This window comes from Anolis carolinensis, chromosome 1 (genome assembly GCF_035594765.1).
Source record: "Anolis carolinensis isolate JA03-04 chromosome 1, rAnoCar3.1.pri, whole genome shotgun sequence".
Classification (NCBI taxonomy): domain Eukaryota; kingdom Metazoa; phylum Chordata; class Lepidosauria; order Squamata; family Dactyloidae; genus Anolis; species Anolis carolinensis.
Window position 1 is genome coordinate 288,053,395 of NC_085841.1, and position 25,762 is coordinate 288,079,156.

A 25,762-nucleotide genomic window follows, 5' to 3' on the forward strand; every position below is an offset into this window, starting at 1 on the left:
GAAGCATCTTCATGGGCCAGTTTTATGCACACATATTCAGAAATAAGCTCCACTGAATTTAATAAGAAAAAAGTCTGTTTTTCCAATGTTTTACTTTGTTCATGGCCACTGCACCCATGGCTGTTTCTCTCCTGGTGTTCGGGTATACTCTGGCATAGTTACAGTAACATAAAAATCAACATGATCCCAACCTTAATTATGGAGACATTGCCTCTTTTCCCATTGCCTCTTTTCCCATCTAGCAAAAAGCTAAATTTGATTAAAACTTCTTAATAGTGAAAGGAGCCTGAATCCAACCTCCTGGCTTGACTGGAAACATACCAAGAAGAAATGTTAAATTTATAATACACATAACATACATTTATAATGCAGATAAGGACATTGTTCATGTATTTTAATGGATATTGTATTTTTAACTGATGTTAGTTGCTGTATTTCAATCTATGGGGGGAGGCAAGTAATAAAATTATTATTATTATTATTATTATTATTATTATTATTATTATTATTATTATTATTATTATACAAATTATAATTAATCCTAGATAACCTCACAAAACCTTTAAAAATGACGGCACCAAAAGAATAAATAATTATGTGTTTAAACCTATATTTGTAACTACTTTGCAGATATTCATGATCCAACATTAAGATGAAAAATTGCATGCATATCAAATCAAATTTTAAGTTTAAGGCAGAAAATATATGTTCTTGGTATGTTTATTACATTATTTATGGTACCCTTCATTTTAGATATTCTCCAATGAAGGATATCAAGTGTAGTGCCTGAACTTGTGAACCCAGCTCTTGTTAAATGAATTACCAGACATCTCAGCCCAAGCCACTAAAGCATAAACCTCAGATATGAAGCCTTTTGTCTTCTTAAAAGAAGCAAGCTACTTGCAGGGAAGGGGGATGGCAACAAATAAATAAATAAAAATCTGGAAACATGTTTTCAGTGATTATCCATATCAGGGATGCAAATAGAGCCACATAAGCCAATTAAAAAAAGAGAATATTTCTCCTCCATTATAGTTACAATAGCTCACCAGTTACGGCCCCTTATCTCAGTCTTCTCATTCCATTCTTCTACTGCTTGGCCATCCAGATAAGTCAGGCTGACAGGATGCTTAATAGCCTGGCCGTTTCCCAAGAGATGGGATGGTTCACAACATTGCCGTGATTGTGACATAGATTAAGAGATCATTGATGCTAATAGCAAAGCTTCTTTAGATTGGTTATCTAAAGCCTTGTTTTAGCCCTCATTTAAAAACAGCAAACAGCATTAGATGCAACTGTGACTAAAACTGTTGATTACACAGAAAACAATTATATCAAGGCTATTAAACACAGTGTTGTTTTGTTACAATGCTGTAACCCCAATGCTGGACAACTAAGAGTTGCATGAAGCAACTTTACTTTTGGGACTAGGTGGGCCTTGTCCTGACTAGTTCAATGTTAGAAGATCTGAAAATCTTGCATTAATCCTTTAGCTTTTTTTCCTCCTTGGAGGTTTTTTGAAGTAGCTTTTGAGGGACATGGGGAATTACAGGAAGATACAGAGCAATGATGGAGGCTGCTTGGTCTTGAACAAGAACCACCACCAGGTTGAAAGGCATCCTAAACAAATACCTACTCTTTAGCCTACTGCTTTTTAAGATGCTTCAATTTGCTAACTCGTTCAATATGTTTTCAATCTCTTTAAATTATTTTATTGTGTTGTTGAAGGCTTTCATGGCCAGAATCACAGGGTTGTTGTATGTTTTCTGGGGTGTATGGCCATGTTCCAGAAGCATTATCTTCTGATGTTTCACCCACATCTATGGCAGGCATCCTCAGAGGTTGTGAGGTATATTGTTGTTTTATTGTTTTAAATTTGGAATAAACTGCTAACTTGTGCACCATACTGAGATTCTATGATATGGCATGTAAGCATTTTAATAAAATAAGTAAAGCTTAAATAAATCATGACACTGCCAGAATACCCAGAAGTGAGAGATTCACAGAATCCTAGTGTTTGAGGGAACTATAAAAAACATGTCTCCTTACCACACGGGATTATAGTTAAATTATCACTAAAAGATGCTCATCCAACTTCTGTTCCCTATTCCACTGATGAACAATTCTTACCAAAAGGAAGTTCTTCTCAAATGTTTATGTGGAATCTCTGTCTTGCAATTTGAATCTAGTATCTGGATCAATAAGAAACAGCTATGCCCATCATTCTCAAGAACAGGCACAAGTTAACATAGGGCAGTGGTTCTCAACCTGTGGGTCCCCAGATGTTTTGGCCTTCAACTCCCAGAAATCCTAACAACTGGTAAACTGGCTGGGATTTCAGGGAGTTGTAGGCCAAAACACCTGGGGACCCACAGATTGAAAACCATTGACATAGGGGAAGCATTTTCACCTGGTACAGGAAAGAGAAAAAAAAATCCATAGGCACAGAAACATTGCTGAGAAAGTTATTTCTTTCACTGATACACACTGTATGTCAGAACTTTTAAAAGTTAGCTTTGGACGACAGCTTGCAAGAATGCCTTAGTGATTTTGAGAATTATAGTTCAAAAAACACCTTAGCTATCATGACCAGTAGCCCAATGATGGGCTGATTCAGCAGAAAGTAACTCTGTAAATTCACATTCAAACTGACAAACAAAAAATAGTAGCTTTCTTTGCTTTACTGAAGCCAATCAGCATGTGGTATCCTAGCTCAGCCATGCTTGGTGATAAAGGTACTTGAGTAAAAAAAATCAATTCCTATTTTCTTTGCTTTCATGAAATTCCAGAGCCGAGGGGTGAAAAACTTGCCTCTCTATATCTTGTCTAGGAGCAGAGCTGCTCTCTAAATGACACCAAGCTTCTAAGTAAGTATAGTACAGTCCTGGCAAAAACCCTTCTTATCTCTCCGTGCTGCTCCCTATGCAGGTGGAGAGTTGCACAGAATCACTGGTGAAACTTCAAGAGAAAGACAGGAAACTGGTAAAGATGAGCAGGAATGTTAAGATGGTTAGGGTCAAATGAACGTGTCACTCTCTCATATCCTGAACCCAGATGATAGCTTTTCAGAGGACAGGAAAGTAGAGGGCAGGTATATGTGCAAAAACAAGGGTTCCTGAAAAGTTTTCTTCCAGAAGTTTAATTTTAAATGGTTGAATCACTATAGCTTGGTTGTGAAATTATAAATTAAAGGGTTCAGCAACCCTGAAGCTTCTGAACTTTTAGAAGTGATGAGGTCAACCTCTATTTAATTAAGACAGATTGGGGACTATGCCCAATGCCCTTTCATTCCTAGTGCTTTTTACAGAGAGGGGAAAGAAGAGAATTAGCCCTTGGGTGCCTACTAACCTTGCGGAAAATATATTGAAGTACAATAATGTAAGGAAGGAATGGGAATCATGGGGTCCTGCAGCTGTTGTTGGACTATGAGTCCCAACATGCATAAGCAACAGTCAGTATTGAGGCATGCTGGAATTGCAGTCCAACATCACAATTCTCACTCATGATAGAAGGCATACATGGAAACAATGTAACACACACACACTGATATATATATAGTAATAGGAAAATACAGATCTCTGCAACAATATCTGTTGTCTCTATTTGAAAGGCAGAAATACCAAGACATTTCCTTTAGAAGCACAGATTTTAGAAGAAACTTGCTAATTCATGTTATCTAGGCCTCATCATTTTAGCCCAATTTTCTACACTACAAGGCAAGCAACCTGCAATTTTTCAGATGTTTTGGATTGTAGCTTCAGCCAGTATGGTTAGTGATCTGTGGGAGTTATTGTTCAAAACATCTGGAGGCCACTAGTTTAGACTCCCAAGAAACTATTGAGGAACACTGAGAAGCATCCATAATGTGTTTATTTATTTTGTTTATTTGGTTTTTTACACTTACATTAACAACATTCATTATAAAAGGTATACAAAATTATGTGCACTTTACAAACACTTAGACCCACCACCTAGGCCTGAATAAGTACCATTTCCTTCACCATAAATATATAAGTAAACAAATAAACAAATGTCATAACCAGAACTCCTGTCCAATGAGGTTGCATTGTTTACCTTGTCACTCTCTAAAATGTATTGAATGAAAACCGACCAACATGAATCAAATTCTGATCTTTTAATTTCCCCTCTTAGCATCCTGATTTTCATAGATAATTTGTCATTTAAAGCTACATTCCATATCTCCCGATACCATGCTCCCATGTGAGATTGGTTTCTATCTTCCAATTCCTTACAATTATAAGCCATGCCACTGTAAGTAGAATAATCACCTTTTTTTCCATCTCTAAATTGAACTTTGTGGCATCCATTAGTAATGCTAACATAGCATTAAGGGGCAATGTTTAGTCCTATAATAAAACCAATTTCCTTGCTGCAAGTTGCTGCATCTCGAGCTCTGAGGATTACCTGGGAAGGAATCCCACTGGAGCATTGTAGTACACCAAAATTGTCAAAAGTCAGACGCCATTAGAGAGCAAAATAGAGTTTATTAAAGCAACAGTCCAAAAAATAGCTCAACAAACTAAAAAGATTTACAACACTTAACTTTCAGTGTTATTAAGTAGAACAAGCAGGTAAAACCCCAAAAAACAAGAACTGGCAAATAATCCGGATTAGCCAGAGATATAATCCGGGTTAAACTTAAAGTTCTAGTACTTGACCCAAAAGTTCACAATGGGCTGAAAAACGGAGGTATGAACTAAAGCAAGCAGTATTGAAGCCCACAAACCTTTCCCAAAACTCAAAAGTACAAAAGGAGTGCAAAACAAACAAACGCCCAAACTGAGCTAAGGAACTCCCAGTTGAGAGCAGCAAAGCCAGCGAAACAGCGAAACGCTGGCGAGCTCGCAGCAACCACTGCTGGAACATACACCAAACCAAGAGTTAAAGGAGCAGAGCGGGAAAGCGTTGTCAAGCCATTCCGAAGTCTGGATAAACTAGAAGCGCCAAGCTGTAACACCTCTAGGCTGCGTGAACACTGGAAACCAACACGGAGGCCAATAAACAATCTAATATTTTTATTAAAGCAATAAAAGAATCAAACAAAAATAAGCAGAGTGTATAGTCCAGCAATAGTCCTTTAAGGAAAGGTCAAATATAGTCCAGTAATATAAAGTTTAATGTCCAGTATTAGAGATCAAGTCTTCAAATCCAATAACCGAAACACACTCAAACTTCCAAGCAGTTTGAGTGGGGAATAAAGCAAGGTCTCTCAAGAAAGTTCCAGGTTCAATGTCCAATGCAGGGAATCAAGGCAAGGCAAGGAAGCGAGGCAAGACAAGGTTGGTCGTGGTGGAAACGAAATGCAGTCCAGTCTTGGCAGGGAAACGGGACACAATGCCCGGTCTACTCGAGAGTAGCGCGCCGTCAGGCCGCTGAGATTCACAGGAACAAGAGTCGATGTTAACTTTCCAACTGTCACGTTGACACCGCAACGGGTAGCCTGTGCCCAGAACTTTTATGGAAGTTCAAAAACTCCCCGAACCAGGTGTCTGAGTCCACATTTTCCCAAGGGAAACGGACTGATGACAACAACTGCCAGATGTAAGCCTCCCTGAATCTTCCCAAGAGAACCGGTTTAATTATAATCTTCTCTCTCCGCTAATCTCGCACTTCATCTCTGAAACTCCTTTTGGGAGCGTGTGTTTTGAGAAAAGACTTTCTATCAAACACAACACTGTCTGGGGAACCAGGCTCTGATTCAAGGGCTTCCGTAATTAGCTTTGGCACCAAACTGTCAACAGGGGACATCTGGAATGGAACGGAATCTTGCTGAGTTGGGAAAAAACCCATATCCTCTTCAGTTTGATCTATGATGGCTGCGGGGTCATGGCTCAAGGGTCTCTGAGACATCACACAAGCTGCTGCAGAAGCAAACGCCAGGCCAGGAGTTAAAGGAGCAGAGTGGGAGAACGTCGTCAAGCCAGTCCGAAGTCAGGATAAGCAGACAGCATCGGTATCAGGAGTGAAGGTAGTAGTCAGCAACAGCAGACAGCCATGGAATAGAGAACGACACCAAGCCATGGATTGAGAGCGAAGAGCAAAGCCGAGTCAAGTTCCAGAAACCACAGACCACGTACTACAATGCAATCTGAGACCTGCTATATGCACAAAGGAGAACCTTCCTACAACGACACCAAAGGCACTTGAAGTGGCCAGCTTCTGGTCCAAGGAAATTTGGTATAATGCCAAGTTTTAACATTTGTTTGCAGTTTTTCTATACATTATAATTGTTCTCAATTCATTTCTGACACAATAAATAAATACCTGTCCTCTGTCTTCTGTTAGATCATTTCACACTCTATGATTCGATTAAGAAAAAAGTCCTCAGAATGACCATCATCAACCTAGTCCTGGCTGACTGGAGTAAGACCTGAGTGTATGGGATGGTTTGTATGGGAGGAGATGATTCCATAGATAATCTGGACCCAAACTATGGAAAGCTTTAAAGATTACAACCAATCATTTGACCAGAAACTAATTGGCAGTCAGTAGAGTGATTTTAATATTGCTGTAATATGATCACTCCTAAATGTACTAGTGACCAATCTGACAACATAGTTTTGAAGTAACTGTAGTTTCCAAACTTGGCACAAAAGTAGTCCAACATATAGCACTTTGCAGAAATCCAGACTTGAGGTTACCAGCACATACACTACCATCGATATATATCTGAGCTTCTAATAAAGCTTTTAATGAGCTATGCAAAGTAGTGGTAATAAGCTACATAGATGAGAGGAGGATCTCTTAATAGAACTGACCTTTGTCACATCACTGGGGAGCTTTGACCCATTGTTCACTCAGCTGGAAAATTGAATTTGGGGAGGGCAGAATTCTGTTACTCGGAAACTCTTTCAATGCTACATATCCCTGCATGAGCAAAGATTTATGCATTGAAAACAGAAGCAAAGGGGCACAATTCTAGGGTATTCATAGCTTCTAATTTTTATACTGCAACTAAGAAAACTCTCAGTTACACGACTTTGTAAAATTAGCTTTTTAAAAAAACACATTATGAAGGGCTAATTGGGAAAATTTATAATGGTTTAGTAGGTGAGGAAATAGGATTGAAGTTGTTAGAAAAGGTATAGGAAGGAGATCTAGGGCCATTAATGGATCTTGACTGGAATGAGGTACTAAAGTGGGGAGTAGTTAAGAATCTGTCTATAAGATTAAAAGAAAATATGTATAAAGTCAAAAAAGTCAAATGAAGATGGTATATCACACCGGTTAAATTACAGAAGAAGCAAAATAGCCTCTGCTGGAGATGTGGCATGCATAAAGGGACATGTTTTCATTTATGGTGGGAATGTCCCCTGCTGAAGAATTTTTGGAACAAAATATTTAAGGAAATTGGTATTTATCATGTCAGAAGCAAACCGAGGGTACAGTTGTACTGTATTTAAAAACACAAAGTTTAAAAACTTGACATTCTGTTGTAGTAGAGCCTGTGAGTAATGTTACAAACAGTAATATGGGTGCCAGAAGGGGGGAAAGGATTACTCGGGAGCAGGAATCTAATGATGAGCAGCAGAGAAAGAGGATCTGGGACATACTTACAGCATCTACAGATAAGGAGTCATTTGAAGGATTCTCTGGGGATGATAATGTTGCAGACAGTAGTATGGGTGCCAGAAGGGGGAAAAGGGTTACTCAGGAGTTACTCGAGTGTTGGACTTGGATCTGCAGTTTGGACCTGAACCGGTTTGGCTAAAGACGCTGCTTCTACGGACACTGGAGCAACGCTGCTTTGGATTCCTCCTGCTTCAACCTTGGACTTCGGCTGACGGGCGCTTCTCTTCTTGCAACTCCCTTTGTTAACCATTTGTATACTGTGCCTTTTTGTTTTGCCTTAGAGCGCTTTGTTTGACTTGCTGCTCTTTGCATCCATATTTGGATTACATTTCTGTTACCTTTTGGACCAGGTCTGGTTTGGGTTTTTGAGTTTTGACCAGTGGAACTGCGTCCCTGCATCCTTTTCCTTTTGCTTCAATAAACTTTGTTTTGAAGACACTTTTAAGTCTGGCCCTTTAAGGCGTCTGTGATTCCAACACATTCTACTCAATGTCCTTTGACCAGTACCTGGCCACTTGGAGTGCCTCTTGTGTTGCTGTGAGAAAGTCCTCCATTGTGCATGTGGCAGGGCTTAAACTGCATTAAAATAGGTGGTTTGTGGTTTGCTCTTCTCCACACTCGCATGTTGTGGACTCCACTTTGTGGCTCCATTTCTTAAGGTTGGCATCTCGTGGTGCTAGAGCCCAGTCTGTTCAGCGCCTTCCAAGTCCAAGTCAACCAGTCTTCTGTGTGCCCTGGAGGGAGTCTCTCATTCGGTATCAACCATGGGTTGAGGTTCTGGGTTTTAACCTGCCACTTTTGGATTCTCGCTTGCTGAGGTGTTCCTGCGAGTATCTCTGTAGATCTTAGAAAACTAGTTCTTGATTTAAGGCATTGGTGTGCTGGCTGATATCTGGACAAGGGATGGGCCAGAAATGTCACTGCCTTGGTCCTTTCATGATTGGCTGCTACTTCCCGGTGGATGTCAGGTGGTGCGATACCAGCTAAACAATATAATTTCTCCAGTGGGGTGGAGTGTAGACATCCTGTGATAATGCGGCATGTCTCATTAAGAGCCACATCCACTGTTTTAACATGGTGAAATGCATTCCACACCAGGTAGGTAAATACACTGTTTGAATTTAAAACAGCATTAAAGACTAGTCTTTTTTGGCATGTTTATCCAAATGATATTTAATGTATGAATTTTAAACTACAGGTGGATTGTTTTAATATGTATAAGTCTTATATGTTCTTCTAAACTGATGTTATGTGTCTTAACTGATGTTATTTATGAATTTTAATAATTTCTGTTCTCCCCTTGGATTAGGGCAGGTAATAAATAAAAAAATATTATTACGTAATACTGAATATTGTCAAGAACTTAAGTAGCTGTAAGATACCCATCATGCCTGCCTACACCAATGTTACTCTCCATCATCACATCTGCTTCAGTGATGGTCGAGACAGCTAACATGCAAAAGATCACAGCCTTAAGCAACTGTGGTAGTGTAAGGAACATGAGATGGCCGGGGATGTAAGAAATGGAATTTTCAAACCTGCACCATTTTAACTGGGATCAAATGTCATTTCATTTTGGAACAACAGAAAAGAAGAATTAAAGAATCTTATATTTGAAATGGGCAACAAGGGCCTCTGCCATGTAGGAACATAACTAAAGCACTTCTGAAAGCTATGCATTCAACTTCTGTTTAAAGACCTCCAAACAAAGTCTGTCACCCTCCATGATAGTCTACTCTACTCAACCAGTCTTTATAAGAAAGAAATTATTTACGTCTAGGTGGAATCTCTTTACTTGTAATTTGAATCTATTGATGCAAAGATGTCAGGCAGGGGGGAATCTTTTAAAATCCCACCTCTGACACCAATTGCGGAAATGTGGAGGAGTTTCTATTAATTAATTATATTTATATTATTTTTATATATTTTACATCCGCTGCCACCAGTTATTAAAGATGTTTTATTTAAAAGCTGCCACCAGAGGAAAAGATGTTTATAATGTGGCCACCAGATGTTAAGGGGATTATCAACTCTTACCACCTCTATGGAAAGATGTAGCCACTAGCTACTTAGAGAGAGGGTTGTTGTATGTCTTTCGGGCTGTGTGGCCATGTTCCAGAAGCATTCTCTCCTGACGTTTCGCCCACATCTATGGCAGGCATCCTCAGAGGTTGTGAGGTGAAGTCTTAGAGAGACTTTTTAAATTTGGTTTTTCTTCCTTTTCCCCGTTTGCTTTTGATGGTAATATATAATTCAAAGATTGAGATGTTAGAAAGAATAATAATATGTTTATTCAGGCACAAGCTTAATGGTTACAGTAACTTCTCTTTAGAGGCACTTTGAATAACAGTTGCAAATCTATATTGAGGTGTTTCAAACTCTTTAAAATACCACTTCTTTCTCTACTGCTTTAACATGCAGTCACCCTGTGAATTACAATCAGACTATCTGTTCCTTATCTGGAAACAGACTACCTTAAAATAAGTCACCAAACTTATTTTAAACTGACTCAAATAAGCACTTGAGTCTCCCTGATCCTCCAACTGAGAATCAATCTTAACTGTACCTCAGCAGGACACAGACTAATGTCTGCTTTTTCAAACCTGCACTTCTCCACACAGAACGACAGTTGGCTCTGCCCACTTCTTCATGGCAACCAACTCATGAGTGCAGAGTAACTGAAATATTGACCCTCTTAAAACACAAACATGACATCTGTAAACTAAAAAAACCCACACTTCATTACAATTGACTGTTCTAGTTTTTGGAGAACCTGAAAACAAGCTTGCCATGTCTTCTACATAACATCCCTTCAGACATTTGAAGATGTCATGTTGCCTCTCAGTCTTCTTCAGTGTAAACATGTCCAGTTCCCTACATCACAAGGTTTGGTTTCAATACCTCTGACCATCTTGGTCATTGTAACATCCATAACTCATGGATTAGGGAATAATACAGCTCTCCAAATATTGTTAGTCCTATATGACTAGATGAAGAGGATTTCATGGTAAAAAAAAATTGGGAGTAGCAGTCCAACAATATGTGGAGGGCCACTGTGATGTCTCAGGCACCTTTGGCCCCTGACCCCGCAGCCATTGCTGACCAAACTGAAAGGACTTGGGTTTTTTCCCACGTGAGCAAGATTCAATTCCTTTCCAGATGTCTCCTGCTGACATTTCTGTGTCAGAGCCAATTAAGGATGCCCTTGAGACGGTGCCGGCTCTCCCCGGCTCTCCGGAGGGGTTACCGTTTAATCGAAGGGCTTTTCTGAAAACAGACCACTCTCAAAGGCAAAGTTTAAGAAGTGTCAGATTAGCAGAGTGAGGCGATTGTGGCTAAACCCAGTTCTCTTGGGAAGAATTTAGGGAGGCAGGCACCTGGCATGATGTTTTGGTGGTTCAGTTCTCTTGGGAAGTATTGGGGAGTCAAGCACCTGCTTTGGGGGAGCTATGAACTTCATTAAAAGTTTTGCGCTGAGAATCTTCTTTGCGGTGTCAACTTAACTTCTGACTGGGAAGCATCGTCGTCTCTTGTTCCTGATTTCCAAGCAGCCTGACGGTGCGCTTACTCTGGAGTAGACCGGGTGCTGGTTTACCTTCTTGCCACGTTGGGACTGCGTTTCAGCTCCTGAACATCTAGTTTTGCCTTGACCTGCAATTCAGATTTGGACATCTATTCTAAAGGACTTTACTTGCTCCCTGCTCCTTTCCCCACTCAAAACTCAGAGTTTGAGCGTGTTTCGGTTTTTGGATTTTGAACTCTAATACTGGACATAAGACTTTATTTTATTGGACTAAACTTGATCTTTTCTGGAAGGTCAATTGCTACTTTTACTTTGCTGCTTATTTCCATTTGGAACTTTATTTGCTTTAATAAAGATATTATATTGTTATTGGCTTCTGTGTTGGTTCCCAGTGTTCGCGCCGCCCAGGAGTGTTACAGCCACGTTTCTTACCTCTGCTGTAACCTCCTTCTGCCCACTCCAAAACATGTCACACTATAGGATTTAAACAAAGCCAACATATAGTTGTTAGTAACAGAATGCAAGCAAAAACTGGTATCTTTTTAAATAGTCCCAGACAATGAAGAACAAAGGCTGTCTAAGTATTTACACAGATGCTGTTGTTTGAATAGCAGTGACTCTTCAATAAAACACAGTGGGAAGCCATTTTTGCATGTTAAGACAGCTATCTGGGTGCATCAGTTTCATTTACTTCTCTAGGGCTTCCTTCCACTGCATTATACACATTTCCATGGGAGCTGGAGTTGTACCCAAGTGGACAATCAAATTAATTTGTTGAGTAACTTTTATTCCTCTTTAATTTGTATTGTCCCCATTTGGTGGTTTGTGTTTTGCTTTGGTTACCCACTTGCAACAGCAGCAATGGAAGTCCAAAGCAATGACATGATCATTCCATGGAATTAGTTGCTTTTATGGCTCATTTCATGTGGTGCTAGTACTTTGATCTTAGATAGCTGAAAATATGTAATCAAAAACGACTTGGGAGTCTGCTTTGCCTAACAAAACCACCCTTAACCTACTATTTCATCATAATGTTTTCCTACTTATTTATTATCTCAGATAAAGCCCATATAGCCAAGCTTAGCAAGTACTTATTAAGGTAATTTGACCCTTTGCTAGACACACATGCCCAAACATTGATACTAGGATGGTGCATTTTTCTGCTAGCATTTCAGAGGATTAATGACCAAGTTTTCTTTTCCACTTGTCTATTTCATTCAGTACCATCTGGATGGGATATATATTATTTGAAGAACTGGCCCAAGCTATTTGGATTGCTACTATGTTCAAAAGTACATAGTGAGTGGTTACCTCACTCTGCATTGTGCCAGCTTTGTTTCAGGTATAAGAGTTCTGTTTTAGGAGTCCTGTATTTTTAAAATGTCAGAACAACCCAGATTTTTCATGACCAAGATTTAAAGAAGTAATGTCATTGTGCTTAAACTACCTCACAAATTAGGATTGTCAGAGTGAAAACTGGAAACGGTTCCTGTACTCTTAATGGTTGCATAGAAGGAAAAATTTCAGCAAGTGTGGCTTGTGACTTGGTTGCATGACTAGCAACACCTACTGAGGGTCCTGCTTCTACTCAACAAGTAAACCACATAGAAATCATCTAGGCTAGAGCTTTTACTTTGGCGACACTATACAAAGCTGTTGTCAAGATCAGATGTCAGAGAAAACATGCAGGCTGTCTTCAATTTTTGAAAAAATGAAAATAAATATTTTTTTAAAAAAAAGAGTGATAGTTCTAGGAATACAGGACAGTGCCATGCTTTTTAATAACGAAATGTTAGCAAACAGCAATCTCATTGAGTGCTCTGCAATGGTGCTCTGAAGTTCCTTTAATCATTACAATATTGCTGAGTTTAAGATTAAACACTTCCCCCCTGGATCCCAGGCATGGCATCTCATTAAACCAAATGCCATGCCCAACTTTTTTTTTATATAAAAAAGAGCAACAAAAAGGTGTGAGAGAAACTGAAAATCTATTAAGATCTCAGCAGGCAGCTCATTTCTTTCTTTCTTTCTTTTTTTAAAGCCCAGTGCAGCCACCATATTAATGGACTTACTTCTCTGATGACTGGTAGGCTCATTTGCAATGTAGCTGGTGATGCATTCAGAAATCATCTAGCAAAGGCCTTTTGTGGGAGTAGAAACGATGATTTCCACTTTCAGACAATTTTGCATCACATCTTGATTTTATACCTATGAAATTAGAAGACAACTTCTGGCACCTTCGCATACAATAGCTTGGAATGTAGTTAGAAAAAATAAATGTCTCTCAGGAAATGGAGTACTTTATCCATTTTTCTCTTGCTTCTTTTATTTACAGTATTTATATTCCACCCTTCTCACGCCGAAGGGGACTCAGGGCGGATCACATTACACATATAAGGCAAAAATTCAATGCCTTAACATAGAACACAGACAGACAAACGCGGGCTCTGAGCTGGCCTCGAACTCATGACCTCTTGGTCAGAGTGATTTGTTGCAGCTGGCTGCAGCTGGCTGCTCAACAGCCTGCACCACACCCCGGGCCCTTTTCTGTGGTTGTTTGCCTTAGTTCCAGGATTTGACAGCCACAGAGAAGGCAGTCTCTTAAGTCCTCACCAACCATACTTGTAAAAGTGGTGGGACTGAGAGAAAGCCCTCATCTGCAGATTTTAACATGTGTGCTGGCTTATACAAGGAGCTAAGGACATAGAAAGTCCTTACTCAAGCCATTTAGGGCTTTAAAAGTCAAAACCAGCATTTTGAATTCTTCCCAAAAATGAACTAGCATCCAATTTAGCTGTTTCAATAGGAAAGTCGCATGATTCCTGTACTTAGCCCTGGTCAATAGCCTGGCTGCAACTTTTTGGGATTGCTAGTTTCCAGTTTCTAAAAGCTGCCCCACATAGATGTCCAAATGGGGTGAAATAAGAGCATGTGTCACCACAGCCAGCTCTACCTAGAGAATGGGTGCAGTTGATGCACATTATAACGACATTAAAGCACAAAGAAGAGTAATATCCTTTTCCAGTGTGATGCCAACCTTTAATTACTTTTATAGTTATGGAGTGTGACCTCAAACAATGGAGGAAGAATAGAAACTGCTTGCTTGAGTTGTGTATTCTGGGTGTGGCAATATGGGAGACACGAGTGTGATTGTTCCATGAGCCAGCAGCCACCATTCAGGTATCTTTATAAAGTACCATATATACTCGAGCATAAACCGACCCGAATATAAGCCGAGGCACCTAATTTTACCACAAAAAAACTGGGAAAACATTGACTCCAGTATAAGCCAAGGGTGGTAAATTTCAGAAATAAAAATAGATACCAATAAAATTACATTAATTGAGGCATCAGTAGGTTAAATGTTTTTGAATATTTACATAAAGCTCAAATTTAAGGTAAGACTGTCCAACTCTGATCAAATAATTATTCTCATCTTCTTCAATGTAAATGTGCTTATGTAGCCTTTTAATAATAAGAGTAAAATAATATATGTAATAATAATAAATACAGGAAAATAATACAAGTAATAATAAATGGAGTAAAATAATAAATGCAATAATAATAATAATATCAGAGTGAAATAATAAATGTATTATTAATAATAATAATAGAGTAAAATAAATGTAATAATAGCAACAATAATAGAGAAAAATAATAAATGTACCCTATATTCTCAAGTATAAGCTGACCCAAATATAAGCCAACCAGGACCCTCACCCGAGTATAAGCCTAGGGGAGCTTTTTCAGTCTTAAAAAAAGGGCAGAAAAACTAGGCTTATACTCGGGTATATACAATAACAATTTTATGTACATTATGACCCCCCCTCCCCCAACAATACCTGTAGTTTCATCAGCCTACATTCAATATCCTCTTAAGGAATTTTCTATTCTATTATGTGATATCCCCAGAAGATACCATTGTCATATTGGAGGGCATTCTTAGAGAGGAAACTATGCATTTTCTATGTTTTCCATGTGATCTATAGTGTGCATCTGCCAGAAATTACCAGAGTCATATTGGAGGACATAGAAAATTCCTAGAGAAGATAATTCTGTAGAGAAATGTTCTAGTCTTCTAAGGAGACTATGATATTTGTTCAATTCACTCAGATCCATGGTTTTCTGTTTCCACTGCAAGTTCAGGAATGTATCCCTTTGCACACGGAGATACATTTCAACAACTCAACAATTTCAACCAAAGACCTAACTATTGCTGTGTCAGCGTGGGCAGTTTGCTGCCCCCAGTTGGGGAGTTCCATCCTCCATCATCCATAAGACCGAAAGCACAATTCCACCCCTTGGGGCCCTACCACTGCATTGTGTTAGCCCGATAAGTAACTATATTGACTGGGTCTGAGCGCTGCCTGCCCTACCAGGGGATATATTGATTTCATCTATTAGACCAACATCTGGACCAGCACTTTATCTTACTGCTATAATTGCTACAATTTATTGCTCTATTGTTTATTGCTGCTAACATCTGCTATGAAATTCCACCTGACTTTTATGAATTGTGTTTAGTCCTATAATATGACGCTGCTAGTGGAGGGCTAGGGAGGGTTGCCCGTGGAGTTTTGGGGAGAGGGGGCCTGTTACCGACCCAGTATATAGCCATAACCCGTCCTGATTTTTATATCATAGCATATTTCTTAAAATTGTATAACGCTGCGTTAGCTACTGGCATTTAATTGAGAACCCATTATTGTTTTAAGCTCTCCATGAGCCCCTCTCCCTGTGAGTTTTATGGGAACCTATGAACTAGACCCCCCTGTCTTTGCACCGTGCACTTTAATATCAAGCTAAGGAGGGGGGGAGTTACAAAGCTTTTTAGTGCACTTTATTCTAGTAACTCCTAAAGGGGGGGGGGGAGAAAGGAGTGGCTTGTCTACATCTATAGCCAGTGTTCTTGTCTCCAGCTATAGCCAGTGTTAGCCAGATGTTAGAGAATAGGGAGAGGGGCCATGTAGAGGGAGGGGGGATGTCCGCTAGCCGAGGAGCCCCCATTGAAGTTATTCAGGGGAGGAGGAGATGCAGGAAAAGGAGACCAAAATTAATTCGGCCTAGGGAGAGATTTCTTGTACATTTAAAACGGTCTCCTGATATGGTAAATTTGGATATCCGGGCTGGCGGTCCCTTCGGACTAAAGGTGGTGCTGTTGAACGCCAGGTCTGCAAATGGAAAAACCGCAATTATCCAGGATCTTATCCTGGATGAACGGGCAGACCTGGCGTGCATAACGGAGACCTGGCTGGATGAGGCGGGTGGGGTCAATCTCACCCAACTCTGTCCTCCTGGATACTCCGTGCAGCACCAACCAAGATCCGGAGTGAGGGGAGGCGGAGTCGCAGTGGTCTACAAGGATTCCATCCCCCTGACCAGGTGCCCCATCCCGCAGTCAACCTTGTTTGAATGTGTCCACCTGAGGGTGGGTGACCGGGACAGATTAGGGATTCTGCTAGTGTACCGACCACCCCGCTGCACTACAGTCTCCCTGCCTGAGCTAGCGGGGATGGTCTCGGGCCTGGCGTTGGAGTCCCAGCGGCTTATTGTGCTGGGGGACTTCAATGTCCATGTGGAGACCACCCTGACTGGCGCAGCTCAGGACTTCATGGCCACCATGGCAACCATGGGGCTGTCCCAATTGGTATCTGGTCCCACCCACAGAGCAGGGCACACACTTGACTTGGTTTTCTGCCAGGGATGGGAGGAAGGTGGTGGTGTGGAGGAGCTCACCATCACTCCTTTGCCATGGACCGACCATCACCTGATCAGGTTTAGACTCACTGTGCCCCCCAACCTCCGCAGGGGTGGAGGACCTAAAAAAATGGTCCGCCCCCGGAGGCTTATGGATCCGGATGGATTCCTGACGGCTCTTGGGGAGTTTCCCGCTGCCTCGGTTGGTGATCCTGTGGATGCTCTGGTTGCCCTCTGGAACAAGGAGGCGACTAGGGCAATAGACATGATTGCTCCGGAACGTCCCCTCTCGAGTACCCGAGCTAAACCATCTCCTTGGTTCACCGAGGAGTTGGCAGCGATGAAGCGAAAGAAGAGGGGTCTAGAGCGCTTGTGGCGTTTGAAGCAGAACGAACCAGACCGAGCACGGCTGTGCCTTTATTTAAAGGCATACGCCGCGGCAATAGATGCTGCTAAGAATGTTTTCTTTGCAGCTAATATTGCGTCCGCAAAGAACCGTCCGGCAGAGCTGTTCCGAGTTGTTAGAGGTTTGTTGAATCCCATCTCTCAAGATGGGATCCCTGACAACTCGGCAGCCCGCTGTGAAGCATTTGCTCAGTTCTTTGCGGACAAAGTCGCTCTGATCCGCTCTAGCTTTGACATCATATTAATGGCAGCTTCCGAGGATTTAACACGAGCACCTGCTTGTCCTATTTTGATGGATTCATTTCAATTGGTTGAGCTCGAGGATGTGGACAAGGTGCTTGGAGAGGCAAGGGCTACCACATGCATCCTAGACCCCTGCCCATCCTGGCTGGTGAGAGAAGCCAGAGGGGGATTGGCCGAGTGGGTGAAGGTGGTGGTGAATGCCTCCCTTCGGGAAGGCATTGTTCCAGCGAGCCTTAAATTGGCTGTGATCAAACCGCTGTTGAAGAAGCCATCACTAGATCCCACTCAATTGGACAGCTATCGGCCTATTTCCAATCTCCCCTTTTTGGGCAAGGTCCTGGAACGTGTGGTGGCTGCGCAACTCCAGGCATTCTTGGTTGACACTGATTTTCTGGATCCGGCGCAGTCTGGCTTCAGGCCGGGGCATGGCACCGAGACAGCCTTGGTCGCCTTAGTCGATGATCTACGCCGGGAACTGGACAGGGGGAGTGTGTCCCTGCTGGTTCTGCTGGACCTCTCAGCGGCCTTCGATACCGTCGATCACGGTATCCTTCTGGGACGCCTCACGGGAATGGGACTTGGAGGTACTGTTCTGCAGTGGCTCCACTCATTCCTGGAGGGTCGGTCCCAGATGGTGTCATTGGGGGACGCCTGCTCGGCCCCACAACCGTTGACTTGTGGGGTCCCGCAGGGGTCAGTACTGTCCCCCATGTTGTTTAACATCTACATGAAGCCGTTGGGAGAGATCATCCGGAGTTTCAGGGTCCGGTGTCATCTGTACGCAGATGATGTCCAGCTCTGTCACTCCTTCCCACCTGTCACTAAGGAGGCTGTCCAGGTCCTGAACCGGTGTCTGGCCGCTGTGTCGGACTGGATGAGGGCTAACAAATTGAAACTGAATCCAGACAAGACAGAGGTCCTCCTGGTCAGTCGCAGGGCTGAACAGGGAATAGGGTTACAGCCTGTGTTGGACGGGGTCGCACTCCCCCTGAAGACACAGGTTCGCAGTCTGGGGGTTCTCTTGGACTCATCGCTGAGCCTGGAGCCTCAGGTTTCAGCGGTGGCCAGGAGAGCCTTTGCACAACTCCGCCTTGTGCGCCAGCTGCGCCCGTTCCTTGGGAGGTCTGACTTGGCCACGGTGGTCCACACTCTGGTTACAGCTCGTTTGGATTACTGCAACGCGCTCTACGTGGGGCTGCCTTTGAAGACGGCCCGGAAGCTCCAGCTAGTACAACGGGCGGCAGCCAGATTAATAACTGGGGCGGCTTACAGGGAGCGTACTACCCCCCTGCTAAGCCAGCTCCACTGGCTGCCAATATGCTACCGAGCCCAATTCAAAGTGCTGGTTTTGACCTACAAAGCCCTAAACGGTTCTGGTCCAATTTACCTGTCCGAACGCATCTCCTCCTATGAGCCCACGAGAACCTTAAGATCATCCGGGGAGGCCCTGCTCTCGATCCCACCGGCCTCACAAGCATGGCTGGTGGGGAGAGACAGGGCCTTCTCGGTGGCGGCTCCTCGGCTGTGGAACTCCCTCCCCAGTGACATCCGGCAGGCTCCATCCCTTTTGGGGTTCAGGAAGAAGCTGAAGACCTGGCTATGCGCGCAAGCGTTTAATGAATGAACTCAGTTAGCATTGACATGGATCGGATTAAGGCTTTTGCACAAGGTCTGATGGATGATTGGTATATATATTTGGTGTTGCATTGTTTTAAATTTTTATATATTGTATTTTATTATGTTATTTAATTATTTTAACTGTTTTATTCTTATTTTATTGTATTATGATGTACTGGTAGTGATCCTACCAGTTGTGTAAGCCGCCCTGAGTCCCCTCGGGGAGAAGGGCGGGGTAGAAATATTGGAAATAAATAAATAAATAAATAACTCTAGTATTAACTAATCCTTTTGTGAGACCTTGGAATGATAACAACAATGAATTACTTTTTAAAATAACATTCCAAGTTCTCATCAGTCTCTTATTTGTAGACTTTGAATGTTTTCACAGAAAATAATATCTGTTAAGGTAGAGAGGAAAGGACAGCGGAGATGCACAATGTTCTGGAATGTTCACCATTCCAATCCTCTATCTGGAAGCACACCAGCATCCTAATATAAACAGTAAATGTATCAATAGCTATAAATTCATTAACAAATGAATGGTATGTTAAAGTTCGTGTCTTAATTCAAAATTGTTTTTTAAAAAATCTCAAAAAGAACCATTAAATATGAAAACATTTCACACAAACTGTAGTTACATCAGCTAATGACAAACCTCTTCGCTTTAATAGTCCATATGGCTTTGCCCCATTAATAAACTATTTAGTGATGTGATTACTTTTAAAAATTGTAAGCTTAAATTTTAGCATCTCTTGCAACAGTTTATTAAGAATCTTCATGGGCTGATTAGAAAATAGTTGGCAAAACAAGCTCTGCAAATGAAACATTTAGCAGCTGTTAGCTAGGAATTTGTAAGCCTCTTTTGTCCCAGCAGAGCAACACCAAGGCACGCAAAAGTATACTTGTTTGAAAACTGTTGGAAGATAAAATTATACATGGTAACTGAAAATAAATATGGTATTCATTTTTTATTGTTAATTCTCAATATGCCTGAACAACCTTGTGGAGATATGAGGAAAAAGAATAGCATTTCACCCATGAAAAAATCAACCCAATCAGCTTTCAAAGGTTAAACCAATCAGTAGAAATATATAGAGACAATTCATAAGTACAAGAACACACTTCACTCGTTTCTTTATTGTACATTTTATAATTATCGACAGTTTAAGTAAGAATTGGCTTGGCTCAATACACAACTATTATTTGCTCATCCTGAACATGTCCTCTATTCAATATTCTCTTTATATCAGAGGTAGAAGATATCTAAGGTTGCTGTAAGCTTTGGAGAACACAGTCTTCTGGGCACTCCTAAGGTCAATAGTAATAACACAAAAAGCTCACCTGGTGACCCCGAAACTCATAAAGATTTAAAGAGGAGAAAGTTATAGGTGGGTTGCTTGAGTTCCCTTGAAATGAGTGGCACGTCGTCAGATGGTTCAGAGAAAGCCACATCCTGTGACTGAGCTGGCCCCGTCTTTTAATTATTGCAATTGGAGCGAGTAAAAAGTCTATGGAAGAAGGCAGGCAGAGGCAACTTCCTTGCCACTTCTCATTCATGCTCTCTTCCATCCCCCAATGTCTCTCATTGGCTGCTGATCTCAACTGAAGGGTTGAAGCAAAGGTGGGAGATACCCCACCTTTATTTCAACCCTATTACATTGACCAGAATGTTCGCCACATTCCCGTGACCACTGGGTGAAGATATCAAAATTGTTTTTAATTGTCCAAAGTTTAGAGTACAACAATTTATAGGCAAATTTTGATCAGTACATAAAGGATATATAACATCAAAATTCTGTGTTATTAGCATAAAGTATGAAAAATTAGAGCAGAACTGCCAGAACTGACAGTTGAACAATAATTCAATATGATAGGTTCAAAGTCAAGAGACATATTTAATTCAATATGTCAAATAACACAACTGTACTTAGAAAAATATATTTGGAAAAGCATACATTTGACCATTCAGGGAGATAAATCCCAAAGTCTTTATACCATGTAATCCATTCAGATTTCTTTTACTCTCAAAATGATTATCAGTGAGCTAAATCTAGACTTTGCTTTCTATGAATGGGCAGGATTCCTTTCACCAAGAGAACATTTTTAATCCACTGGAGTCGCTCCACTAGTGTCTAGGACAGGAGATGATTTTGATGCTCTCCATAAACTTTTGAAGTGGCAAAAGGAGAAACAGATTAGAATCTTCTGTCCTGAACCTTGTCCCAAGTAAAAACCAGAGCTTTAGTCACAGAATGCTACCATCAGCAAAACCAAACTATGCACCCAACCTGCTCTTCCTAAATACATAGGTATTTTGAGTTGCACAATTCATTGAAACATTATTTAAAAGCTGGACCATCATGATTTGCAAAAACCTCTGCTTCAAGTATAATGCTCTGCAGGTTTGATCAGATGATTATTCAATGGAACCTCATTTGCTTACTAGAAATGCCTCTCAGGTCTTAGGAAATAGTTGGGCCATAAAGCAGAACAGCATCATTTCCAGAAAACTGAAGCAAATAGCCATGATTTTTATTCACAGGCAGCAACCTGCAAATAAGTATATTACATTTTTACAAGAATGCATCTTAAAGCTGATCATGGAACAGTTTCACTGAATGCTGTATGTCTGTTTCACATTTTTAATGCAAAGTGTAACAACAAGTGACCTTGGATCTTTTCTGTTTTTGTGGAGCATGATCCTTCCTTTCAATTCTTCACCTACGAGAACAAAACACAAATATAAGAAACATTACATTATGAAGTCAATGGTTACTTATACCTGGATTTGTATTCATATTGTCATCTTTTCAATGAATCAACTTGCTGTAACATATTTAAGAACCAAGAATACTGATGATCATTTGGGAGTGGTTTGCACTATCCTCTATTCCAGCGGTTCTCAACCTATGGTCCCCAGATGTTTTTGGCCTAACAGCTGGTAAACTGGCTGAGAGGCATTACTAATCTGTTCTCTATATTTAATAAATATTGTTGTTTCATATTGTAAAGCTTGACTGCTGCTAAAAAATACCCACCCTTTTTGCTTCTTTGCTAGGGTTATTTTAAAAGCACTGTAACAAATATCACCTACTCAAATACCATATCTTGGTGTTTCAACTAAAACGCATTTTAACTCCTAATCCACTGTTGAGTATTTAATCTGCTATTAAGCAGCTGTTTGTATCTTGCTGGAGACAACTGTGATTCAGTAGGGGATAAAATTATGTTTGAAATGTTTAATGCAAACCTTGGATTTTCAATTGTTTCATTAATTTAGATAATAAAAACAGAAGTACTTTTACAAACACAAAAAAGAATTGTACAACAAATTTTAAGGACAGCGACACACATTATTTTAATCTGGAAGTGTTTACTCACTCAGCCTATCATGCATTACAGGACACAGCAAAACACATTAAAATGGAGCTAAATATTGTGCCTTTAAAGATAAAGAAACTTGGTTGTTGTAAACACATACATTAATTCTCTGATATGTAGAACAGAAATCTAAATGATAAATTAACATAGTGTCAATGGCCATAAATGAGACTGCTCTTTCCCTGATCTTTCAAATACAACCCAAATAATATTTGATTTATACCCTACTCTTCCTCCTAAAAGCTCAGTGAGCTAATCATTTTACCTAGAAACATATAGTTGAAATCACACGTTACAAAAAAATGCCATCACTGGAAGCCTAAATCCACACCATCCTGCCAATGACTACTAAGCCGCCCCGAGTCCCACTGGGGAGATGGAGGCGGGGTACAAAAATAAAATTATTATTATTATTATTTAAAAATCATAAATTATCTCTTTGCTGAAATAGAATAAAAATGAATAAAACTGACAGCAAAGAAAAATGTGCACTTATATCCTTCCTCCAAGGAATGGACAGACTCAAGAAAAACTGACAATAGTGCGGTAAGAAGGATAATGAATTCAGTCTTGATTAAACCATGGCATTGACTTGTGCCTTGCTTGCATCCTGAGCATCAGTTGATGCTGCTCAGTCACTGGAAGCGTTCTCTGCAGCCACAGAGAGCAGAAGAGCTGTTGAAAGCGCATCAGTCATTTTATATCTACATGGCATTGATTAATTGGTCTGATCCTTTTTTCTTTCTCGTATGATTACTCAGTCATTGCCTTAGTTTGGCTGCAGAAATGGCTGTGCACAAGAGATTTAATGTGGCCCATTGGGGCGAAAAAGAGGCAAAGATCTGCCTCATGACAATGAATTAAACCGATTGTCTGGTTCGCTTAATGCAATTAACTTGGTTATAAATAACTGAAGGCTGTCCTTAATGAAAACTGTAGTAGGTTGATATAGAAATGTTCTGTCTTCCAGCTTGCCTCAAGGTATTCATTACCAGGACTGTTTGAATAGCAAGTTTAATTCATTTTCATGCAATTAAACAAAGATAATGTCTTCTGATAAAATCAGTATAAAATCATCCAGGGTAGAATTATCACCCTTCAATGGAACCTATGTGTGCAATTTTCTTAGAGATATAAACATAGCCTATTTGGATTGTTACACCACTAAGGTTTCTTCAGCTGTCAGATAGAAAATGACTGAGTATGAACATATATACATTAAGCATATAAAACAATTTTAATGCTTTCTATTCTAAGACTAGCTTCTTTTATTTAAAACAAGCATCCTGTGATTGTGAAATCTGAACTTATTTTTTTTAACTATCATTCTTTTTGTAATTGGCTCTCTGTTTTCCAGCACTTAAAAATGGACCTTGGTGATGTCTATAACAACAACAATAATAAAGGTTTAACAACCAGTATTTAATGCAGTCCGGATGTATACCATATCCACATGTCTTGTTTTGTGTTAGCTGTGCTGATTATTTCTAAAGCTCTCCTCAAATATTATTCTGTACAAAATGTACTGCTCAGGTTTTTCAACAAAGGAAATAATGGGGTTCCTTGTAGCTAAAAAGGCCAGGTAGCTACATTGTTGAATTTATGAGTATTCCAAGACCACCTACTGAGCAAGATAGTGCTCTAAGTAATTTTCTTGAAAGTTTTATGAGAATTCTTTTAAAACGCTCTAAAATATAGTACAAAATATCATATATACTGCGTTTCCCCAAAAATAAGACACTGTGAGTGAGACCCACAGACTGTTGCTGGTTTGTGCTGGGGGAGAGACCCACAGTGCTGAGTAAAATGACAGCCACAGCTTTACTTCTTCCCGCTGAGGACACACAACACCTAAAGCAGAGTGTCCTGCTTCTCACTTCACTGAGGAGACCTTTACTTTCACTTTCTATGTCTCCCTCTATGCCTCAGCTTGCAGCACACACAAAACAACCAGGACCTGACAGGGGGAGGCGACCTTGTACGCTGCATAGCCACACCTATCACTATGTCTTATTTTCAGGATATGGCTTATACAGTGTAAATGCTTAGACATCCTGCTACAGCTTATTTTATGGGTATGTCTTATTTTTGGGAAAACAGGTAGTACTTCAAAGAAGCACCAGAAACTCATCTGGTCTTGGAATTCAAACAGGGTTAGTTCTGATTAGAACTTGGATGGGAAACTGCCAATGAATATCAGGTCCTGTAGGCTGTATTTCAGAGGAAGGAACTGGGAAACCCACCTCTGAGAATTCCTTGCTGAAAAAATCCTATCAAATTTATGGAGTCACTATAAATTGATAGATGGCTTAAAAACATGTATATGCACATAAACAGTACAGTGTTCCCTCACTTATCGCTGGGGTTGGGTTCCAGGACCACCTGCAATAAGTGAAAATCTGCAAAGTAGGGACACTATATTTATTTTAATATTTATACATTATTTTAGTAGTTATACACTATTTTAAGTCTTTATCAAGCAATCGTGTGCTGATAAATTGCCTCCTTCTCCTCTCGGTGCCGCTTGGGCTCCTTTTCTCTCCCTTTGGCTTCTCCTTCCTCCCTTCCTCAGGCTGTAAATTGTAATTTTTTAATGATTTTTTAGAGTTTATTGAAAAACTGCGAAACAGAGAATCCGCGAAAAGTGAACCGCGAAGTAGTGAGGGAACACTGTACTTCAAACTCTTTCCATTGTTGTTGCTGTTACTTTTTCTCATCAAATTAATCCTATGTATAGTTAAAGAATTTTACTTCAGCCCTAATGTTTTAGAATAGAGCTGATTATATTTTACAATGCATTAATTCTAATTTCCACTTCTAACAAGCCTTGTAGGCTTCCCTAAGACTAGAAATGGCAAAAAAGAAAAAAAAGCAAGGTTGAAAAAAGGAAATTTTTAAGAAAGAAAAAATGAAACTATGTTGTTGTAGTTTTCTGTCAAAAGTATTCTGGTCACTAGACTTCAAGGAGACACGGGGGCATGAGACTGTCCTTATGAGGAAAGGAAACAATGTGTGGTGATATTTTAAGTAAAGATAGGAGGAGGAGAATGTACAAAAAATAACAATTTAGAAAAATGATTTGGTATATTTTTTCTTCTTTTCCTCTACATCAGGGGTCCTCAAACTTTTAAAACAGGGGGCCAGTCCATGGTCCCTCAGACCGTTGGAGGGCCGGACTATAGTTGAAAAAAAAACTATAAACAAATTCCTGTGCACACTGCACATACCTTATTTTGAAGTAAAAAAAACCCAAATGGGAACAAATGCAGCCTCAATATTAATAATAATCATAATCATAAG

General features: G+C 40.4%; 1 protein-coding gene across 2 annotated transcripts in view; it reads right to left on the minus strand.

The window, feature by feature from the left end:
• Nucleotides 1–20,190: 20,190 nt before the first annotated feature.
• Nucleotides 20,191–25,762, minus strand: part of prmt3 (protein arginine methyltransferase 3) — a 74,195-nt gene continuing 68,623 nt past the window's right edge. For both annotated transcript variants that reach the window (XM_008106190.3, XM_003214675.4), the window contains exon 16: nucleotides 20,191–21,802. In XM_008106190.3, the coding sequence (XP_008104397.1) occupies nucleotides 21,693–21,802 (110 nt within the window). In that variant the 3' untranslated portion in view covers nucleotides 20,191–21,692. The remainder of the gene's footprint in view (nucleotides 21,803–25,762) is intronic.